This window comes from Hordeum vulgare, chromosome 5H (assembly GCF_904849725.1).
Source record: "Hordeum vulgare subsp. vulgare chromosome 5H, MorexV3_pseudomolecules_assembly, whole genome shotgun sequence".
Classification (NCBI taxonomy): Eukaryota; Viridiplantae; Streptophyta; class Magnoliopsida; order Poales; family Poaceae; genus Hordeum; species Hordeum vulgare.
Genome location: NC_058522.1, coordinates 548,141,663 through 548,151,169, shown reverse-complemented (window position 1 = coordinate 548,151,169; position 9,507 = coordinate 548,141,663). Strand labels below are relative to the sequence as shown.

The 9,507-nt window shown below is 45.5% G+C and overlaps 1 protein-coding gene across 1 annotated transcript; it reads left to right on the top strand.

The window, feature by feature from the left end:
* Positions 1-6,539: 6,539 nt before the first annotated feature.
* Positions 6,540-8,609, top strand: LOC123398863. Its single transcript, XM_045093309.1, has 3 exons — positions 6,540-6,739; positions 7,035-7,903; positions 8,039-8,609. The coding sequence occupies exons 2-3, from the start codon at positions 7,599-7,601 to the stop codon at positions 8,439-8,441; spliced, it is 708 nt and encodes a 235-aa protein (XP_044949244.1). The 5' UTR covers positions 6,540-6,739; positions 7,035-7,598; the 3' UTR covers positions 8,442-8,609.
* Positions 8,610-9,507: the final 898 nt, after the last annotated feature.

Genomic DNA, 9,507 nt, shown 5'->3' with positions numbered 1-9,507 from the left:
TCACATAGAGAAGGTAATATGATGTACATGGGTACATCAATACATAATATGCATCTCATATGTGTACGTGCATGCATGACCCTGATAGAAACCGACATCACTAGCAGAAAAACCACTCTTGCAGAGCAACATTATACCGACAATACTGTTGTCGGCCAACAAAGTCAAACTTCCAAACAACCTAAGAGCATGGTTAATAGTATAGCCAACTGCTGGCTATAAGCAGTCTTATAGACCACCTTATAGCTAGCTTGTACAATAGTTATAGCTATAAAAGAGTACTACTTTTATCATATATGGCCCATGTTTCATTCTCACAAAGAACCTAGGAGCACGTGCTAGAGCTGGCTCTTCACGAAGAGCCCGCTTCCCTTCTCTCTCCTCTTCTTTCTCATCCAACTCAACAAACATATAGTATTTTAATCCTTACAGCCTGCTGACTGTACCTTATTGTATTTGCTCTAAGAAAACTACCGTGCCTAATCACCCAGAGTTCATGCCCCTTCGGTTCAAAAGAAAAGTGAACAAAATGCATAGGAATATATTTTTTTTCTATGATGAGACTATTCAGTCCTTTGTTTCAAAGTAATGTAGCAAAGGAAAAATGGAGGGATTTTTTCTTTGTTTCAGTTTTAGAGAACAAATGCAAGAATTTTACAATTCACATGGACCTCCTTTTCAAAATATGCATTGTTCATAAATTAGGAATAAAATCAATGGTGTTTGGGAGGGCCAGGCCCCTGCTGCCCCTCCCTCTGACACTGCATACCGATGCTCGTTTGGCAACTGCAGTTCATTTTTCTAGCCAAAGTAGAGTAAATAGCATAAAACTACTATTTTATAGGCCAGGGTTTTAAAAAACTGTCGGTTTTTAATTTTTTTAAGATAACTATCAAGTGGGTGGTCGGCTGTTTCAAAAAACAAAATCGTTGAGTTCTTTACGATTAATTGTGATTATGATAGTTGGGGCCCGCATGTAAGGTTTGACCGTTTATTTGACCCACATGTCAATGTCTCCGTACAATTAAAAAAAGCAATCAGGTCCACACAAACTTAAAAAAGCCATCAGGTCCCTTCTGTGCTAAAGACCGAGAGGAGCGCGCCCGCCGCCGTGCTCGCCGGCCAGCAGCCGCCGTGAAGAGCGTGCCAGCCAGCTGCCATGGCTCCGCGGTGGATCTCCCTTCCCTCGCCTGGGTCGTCGTCCATGGAGCCGCGGAGCTCCCTTCCAGCGCCGCTGCGAAGCTCCCTTCCAGAGTCGCCGTCGAGCTCCCTTCTAGCGTCGTCGCGGGGCTCCCTCCTGCCGCCCGTCGCTCGCCCAGTCCGCGCCACCGCGAAGCTCCCTTACAGCGTGTGTGTCGGCCGCCGCTTCCTTCTCCCGACGAGATGCTCCTGGGCGTGGCGGCCCGAGTCCCTGCCCCTGGGCGCGGCTGCCCGAGATCCCCCTGGCCATGGCGCGCGGTTCGCGGAGGCCCGACTCCCCTTCCCGCGGTCGGCCCGAGTCCCCTTCCCGTGGTCGGCCCTGGCTTGGCGTGCTGCGAGTGGTGGTGGTGTGGTGGTGGAGCTCGGATCCAGGAGGAGAAGGGGGAGAAAAAATATAAGAGGAAGAAGAGGGAACTTACATGTGGGTCCTACATGTAAGTTAACGGTCAAACAAAACAATCAAACACACGGAATGTTTAGGAGTGGGTCCAACCTGTCAGAAAACGGTTTAGATCGGTAACAAGGAGCATTTTGGGTTTTTTGAAACAGCCGATTATCCATTTGGTAGTTATCTGAGAAAAATTAAAAAATTGTAGTTTTTTGAAACCCTAGCCTGTAAAGTAGTAGTTTTATTCTATTTACTTAGAATAGAACCCTTAAATCCTTAAAACCGTAAAAAAATTTAGAGGTCGAACCCTCAAACCCCTTCCCATCTGTAGAAGTGAGGGTTGGGGGGAGGGGGGGACTGCCCCCAACCCGCACTCCTCTTCCCAAATCACGCGGGAGGCAAAACTGTCTCGCCTTCCCAGCTTGCCCCGTGCCGTCGCCGCCATGGAGGGTTCAGCCCTGGCCGCCGCCGCCGCGCCTGGCCCCGTCATGGCGCCGCACGGTGGCCGTCCAGGCCGCGCTCTGCCTCGCGCTCTACGCGGCCTTCAACCTCGGCGAGCCGCAGCTCCGGCCACGGGGCAGGGACGCGCTGGGCGTCAGCGGTGGGCGGCGCGGCGGCGGAGGCGTCTCCTTCCTCAGCGTCGCGAGCGTGCGCCTCTGTATGGATACTTGTCCAGGATCGGCACCTACAGGTGCGTGCGTGCGCCTCTGTATCGACAGTGGCCTGTATTTGCTGACAGTTAGTGCTATATTTGCCATCGAGAGTGGCTTGTATTTGCTGACAATTTATGTTTATTAGATTATCGTCAAGGTCAAATGCTGACAGTTAGTGTTGTTAGGCAGAGCTATAAAGACATTTGTTTTCATGTTCATTGTGTGATTTGTGCTAGGGGTCGAAGTGATATGATGATTGTGTGATGTAAACTATTAAACCATGCATCAATAATCTTCTTTTTCGTGTTTGTTTGAAGGTTTATTGTGTTTTTCTAGTGAAAATTGTGATATGTCAAATGACAGTTTTAAGGGTTGGGGTTAGGGCAAAGACTAGAACCCTCAAACCCAACCCTTATAACGGAATATTCTGTTATAAGGGTTGAGTTTGAGGGTTCTAGTCTTTGCCTCTGTTTTTCAACCCTTAAAAGTGTCAAAAATGGCCAATTCTTAACCCTTAAAACTGGTTTTAGATTTAAGGATTTGAGGGTTCTACTAGAGATGCTCTTAGCCAAAGTACACCAACTCATGAGCAATTAGAATCTCAACCAAAATTTTGGCTAGACCAAATTTTGGCAAGGCCAAGTTAGGCACAAATCAAACACACCCTCCATGTGTGCCTCCCTGATGAGGTGTTGTGAATTGGGATGGATCCCTCAAAATGAACAATGTAGGCAAATTTGGAATATCCCCCGCAAAAAAAAAGAGAGAGACAAATTTGGAATAGCGCTGGCCCATTTACCTTCCATCGCCAGCAATGTTTAGAAATATATGTTCAACATTTCTTTGACGGCGTGCCAGTAGGAAGTGATAAAGGGCGTATAACATGGTTTCCGAAGCTGAGGGCCTCTTTGATTCGCAGGATTGTAAAAACACACAAACAAGGAAAAAAGACGGGACTGAAATGTCAGGCTCATAGGCATCCTATAGAACTGTTATTTTACTGCAACGATGTGCTCGAACAGACATACATGCAATCCTCGGAGGAATGCCCCTATCTCTCCAATAGTCGAGCCTTCTAGTTACTGCACAGTCGGATTCCCCATGACCACCTGATCAACGAAATCAAGTTGCTCATGATCATGACTGAGCAGGGTTTCACACTGTCTAGCTAATTATGCCCATACGGCTTGCAACACCTATTGTAACTCTTAATCTGTGGAATAAGAACTCTTTTTTACCTTGGATTTTTTTTTTGACCGCATCACAGAAAAACAAAGGATTTTTTCCAAGAGGTTTGAGTCGATGTTAAATTTGCTATGAAATGTAGTACAAATGATTCCTAGGAAAACAATCTGTAGGATTCAATCCTAGGAATAAAATAATCAACATAGGGAAAGTTCCTAAAGATTATAAACCTCCCAAAATCCTCTTTGAATCAAACAGGCCCTGACGACCCCCCCAGATGAAGGTTTTTTTTACTGGCCTGAGACTCCCAAGTATAAAGGTAGAATGGAAAGGTCCATTCCGGTTAAAAGAAGAAATACACTCTAGGCAGCAGAAACGATTTTTCTTGAATAGCCTTTGCTTAATCCTATAGCTCTTTCAACTGGGAAGACATGCAATCAACCCATACTAGTCCTACTCGTTTCGAATGTAGTACCTAACATAAGAGCCACATTATATCTACATAATTCAGATAATTTAAAGCATACATGACCATAAATCGACACAACCTCTCTATGCAGCCCATGAATGACATGGCCGTAAGCACTTAGCATCATGGCTAGGTGCATGGACGGGGGATCGATTTAGGAATTAGGATGGCCAGCAACAAGGTATACAGAATCGTTCGCACTTATGGAGCCACAAAATTAGTGGTGAGAGGAGGGTTATGGGGAGCGTACTTGAACTTATTGGCGCAGTCGACGCAGCGGCGAGCCATCGGCGGCGAGCCATACTTGAACTTGTCACATTGATTGCTCGGTGCAACCTGGTTATGGATCGTCGTATTTAGCTCAGTGGACATGGAGGTCCCCATTTTTGATACACGATTTGGGGGAGGATTGGGAAGGAATCAATGGAGAGTTGACCCAGGGACGGCCTACCAGCTATCAGAACGAGCAAGGCAGCAATAGAGGAGTAACCGAGTAAGGGGAAGGAATCCACCCTCTCCCCTCTGATTAACTAATTTGTTATTTATAACCAATGGACGGCCAAGTCTAGTCAACGGTGTTGCCATTATCCCTTTCCCCGTCTTCTTCCTTGCGTCCTCTCTCACCCTTGCGCTTCCCCTCCCGTGAGAACGAAGCCATGGATGAATCAGACGGTATCCCATTATTCACAGACGGCATGCTGTTCGCCTCCGCGACCAACTCATCTGACTTCGTGTTTTCTCAGCTCCACAGATCATCATATGAATCGTCTGGCCGTTCATTTCCATGGTATGTTCATATTCTTTCCATATTTGTCCCCAAATTTACAGGCGAAACAAACATCATTGTCCCTATTTTTCTTGTAAATCTGGCTTTGTTCAGCGTGAATTCCTGGTGAGCACCATTCGTTTCTGTTCTCTGTAAAAAAAAAAGAGATTGTTATTATATCAGCCAATGTTGTGTTTCTCCCTTTCACCAGATGAATCTAAATGCTTTTGCCATAGGTACATCTTGTACATGGAATTATGGATCATATCTTTCGTTTTGTTTATTGGCTCCGTGGGTGTGATTGTACATGCTAAACGTCATCGTACCATAATCACTTCACTCGCGGAAGGCGATGTGACCATTACTCCTGCTGCGAAGTGTTCCATGACAACACCAAATGGAGGCATTGAACTCATGCCAAATATTGCCAGGTACACATTAATCACTCTCTCTTCTTAATTGTTACTCCTACCATCCCATTTGTTCCTCACCCAATAAATTGGGTCAGTCTTCATTGAACTTGCATAGTACTTCCTCCGTCCCATAATATAAGATGTTATTATAACCGATATATGAAAGAGCAGTATGCTGTGGACGTAGATGATGGAAGTAAATACCCTCAATCAGAGTTACTCAATTCAGAGTCTCATAGGAGGAGCGGAGGTAGGATTGGGAGGTGCAGAGGTAGCACAACACGGATGGGGCCAGGAGGAAGAAGGGGATTTGGGAATTAGGTTACAGTTCACATATAACGCACACCAACTCGCTTGCTCTAGATGGCTTTAACTAATCGTACCTAGTTGGCCTGACATCTCTAATAGTAGTCCCCAAATTTAGACTTTGGCATCTCATATATGGCTTTGCAGAGCAAGAATTTTCTGGCAAGCACCATTCGTATCTCTGTTATTTTTCTTTGAAAAGACCATATGCCATATATTAAGTAGGACAAACTCTTTCCAAAATGCACTTACATAAATTAAAAATACATCGAAATCTTCGGCGACGTGCATTCACCGGCGACGTGCCCTAAGCAAAGCTTGTTGTCGCCTCTGGGTCTCCATCTTCGTGGAGAAAACTTTCCTCCTGCATTCATCGGCGACGTGCCCTAAGTCTTTCCTCCTGCATTCATCGGTGACGTGCCCTAAGCAAAGCTCGTTGTCGCCTCTGGGTCTCCATCTTCGTGGAGAAAACTTTCCTCCTGCATTCATCGGCGACGTGCCCTAAGTCTTTCCTCCTGCATTCATCGGTGACGTGCCCTAAGCAAAGCTCGTTGTCGCCTCTGGGTCTCCATCTTCGTGGAGAAAACTTTCCTCCTGCATTCATCGGCGACGTGCCCTAAGTCTTTCCTCCTGCATTCATCGATGACGTGCCCTAAGCAAAGCTCGTTGTCGCCTCTGGGTCTCCATCTTCGTGGAGAAAACTTGTTTAAGACCAGGAGCTTATAGAACTACATCAACATATTTATGTATAACAATGTCAAAAAGGTGCTTTTTTATTTATGCAGTGTCACATTTATACCTTCAACCAGAAAATTCTAAATGCTTCCGCCATAGGTACATCTTGGACGTGTGGATCTCATCTTCCCAGTTACTTGTTTTGTGCGCGAGCTTGTTGGTTACACTTATCATAAATATTACCTATGGAGGAGGATCATCATATGGATTGGTTGGTCATTCATATCCATGGTATGTTCATATCCTCCCTATAGTTGTCCCCAAATTTATTTTAAAAGGCATACATTATTTTCGCTAATTTGTGGTGGTCTGGTTTTGTTGAGCATGAATTCCTGGCGAGCATCATTCATATTTCTGGTATTCTGTCCAAAAGATGCTTTCACCAATCAAATATAAATGCTTTCGTCGTAGGTACATCTTGGACCTGGATAAACGACTATGGATCCCGTCTTTCGTTTTATTTGTTTATTCCGTGGGCGTGCTTGTACTCCTCGAACGCATTTCCATAAATACTTCACCTGAGGAAGCTGTTATTAGTGCTGCGAAGTTTTCCATGAGAACATCAAAGGAGGGCACTGAAATCGTGTTGGGTTCTTGTACATTATGTGTGCCAAAATCTTCCAGGTACACATTGCTCACTCCATCTTAATTATTAGTCGTCCCATTTGTTTCTCAGCCAGCAAATTGATTTTAGTCTTGTTTGAACATACATAGCTGTATACTATGGATGCAGAGGATAGAAGTAAATGATATCTTCCTTTTCAAAAGCAAAATAGTAGTAGTACTTCCTCTGTAAACTAGTATAAAAGCGTTTAGATTATTAAAGTAGTGTTCTAAATGCTTTTATATTAGGTTTCGGAGGGAGTACTATGGAGTATTTTTGCTTGCACGGACTGAGAAATATGTTGTTGATTACCAGTGCACACAACCCAGTTCTTCAGATGGTGCGTTTTGCTCAGTACATGTGCGGTGTGGCATATCTTTATCTGTACCCCATGGTGCCGAAATATATCCTTCAGTCACGTCGGTCTACCTCGCGACATGCGTGCGAGGCTCGTCTGGTTTCTGCAACGCACAAATTGCAGCCATCTAATGCTGCAATATCTGAAGCCGTCCCAACGGAAATCAGTGACCGCATTAAACCGGAACATCGCAGGTGCTTCTCTTATCATTTTTCTTATCTTGAATCGACCTATTCCTCATGTTTCTTCAAAAAAAAAAAAACATTCCTCATGTCAAAGTGATAATATGACAGCTATACGCAGATGCTTGTAATTAGGTACTGCCTCCGCCCCACGCTCTTATATTGTGGGACGGAGGGAGTACCAAATTGCCGGGGTGAAAAGAGGGGATCATGTATCTATGGCTAACATGTTGTCTTCTCTAACCTGACAAATATGTATGTGACTGCTACTGTAACAGTGTTCCTACTGATTCCTGTAACACCACTGAAAAACATTGTGACACCGTGAAGGTAGAGGCTATGGTTGCCGCTAGTTCGTTGGCCGCATCTGCTGTTCCAAACAGCGGGACATGGAACCGTAGCCTCCTCTCTGGCTTCACACCTCGATATGACATGAAGATAATAGCGATGATGATCATCAAGATGTATGTTGCTTCTATGAAGAACAAGGTGTTGGCTATTGAAAATAAGTACTTGTCTCGGACAATCACTTGTTCAGAACACAAGGATGAACATTTGGGGGTGCTGAGTGACCTCCAGACAGGACAAGAAAATACGTTCGTGGTTACGAAAGCCATTCCTGACACTAAACCAGAACAACCCAGGTACTTGTTTATCCCTTTGAGTAATCTGACATCAGATTTCTTTCACACTGAAGTTTGAGAGTCTAATCCAGTACCTTATTTGTTTTTCTCTCTTTGACTGATCGAATGCATGTCTTTGTCGCAATGCATGGCCAGTGGTCCTGACACCATCAAGGCAGAGGAGCGCAAAGTGGCAGCTACTTGGTTGATTGCCACTGCCGCTTCGCACCACGCAACAGGAGACCATAGCCTCCTCTCTGGCTTCACACCGGAAGATGGCCTCTTTGTCAAGGCCGGCGATGGGTCGCCCATGCAGGTTCTCGGCCGCGGCTCCGTGGTAACCGGCGCGGTGGTCCTCCCGGACGTGTGGTTTGTCCCGGGGCTCACGGCGAACCTGGTCTCGGTGAGCAAACTCACCGAGCTCGACTACAGCGTCGGGTTCGCCCGTGCCGCGTGTTACATCAGGTGCGCTGCCGACGGCACAGTCATCGGCAAGGCGCATGCCGGAGAAGATGGGATGTTCGAGCTGGACTTCCTCAGAGTCCCCCCTGCCTCCTAGCATTTTGCCACTTCGTGTGTAAGTAGTGGAATGCCTCGAAACTGGTCGATGGTCTTGTAATTTGAAATAAGCTTGCCTAGTTGCACCACCGAATGCAGCTTCGTGCATGGCTTTTTATCGCCCTGATGATACAGGATATCGTGCTTTAATTATCAGTTTGCTATCTGATATGTGCATCGTACTCCAATGAATTGTACTCTTGATTTGTTTGCTGTATCGAGCGCGATCATCACAATGTTGTCTTGCAGGGTGCTTCACTTCTGAGTTAATCGTGTCTTACAGTTCGTCAGGGTTGTGTTTCACATGTTGATACCTTGTACTCGTTTTCGTTCAGACACTATATATATAACTCCACCATATATAACTGCGATCTCAAACTTGCCCGTAAAATACGCACTCTCTCCGGTATTTTGGGACGGAGGGAGTAGTTCCACACCTGAAAATGCAATCCTGGGTTGGGTCAGCTTTTTTATTGTTTTGGCCCGAACCATCGACACCTTGGAACACAACGTAAATGAGGTGTCCATCTTGCCTTCTTTGGAGCTCAAAAATAAATAAAAAATCAATCTTCTTTGGAGCTCAAAAATAAATAAAAACTTAATCTTCTTTGGACCTCAAACATGAACCAGAACCTGAATATATACTACTATACTTAATTGAACAGCAAAAATTTACACAGGGAATACTATTTTCAACTCCGGAGCAAAGCCCGATCAACGCATTGTCACAACAAAAGGATCAGTAATCGTGCAAGGAAATCCGTGCAGCCCAAGAGGGTGGTTGTAAGCAGTTGACTTTCGTGGAGAAGACTTGACGAGCCTAGCATTTGCAGCCGATCTAGCCAGCAAAAAGGAGGCCGGGAGACGGGAGTCGATCGATTTGGGAAGGAAGTAGAAGCTAGCACGGTATTGGTTCGGCTCTACCTTGTCTCGATCGAACACTTCATTTTTCCTGTATTAGTATAATTACTGGACAAGACTTGGTAGCAGTACGTTTTCCCATTTTTAGGAGTGCTTGTCAGGATGGACATCGCGGTGGGCAGCGTGCGCCAGATCACCCAGGTGGC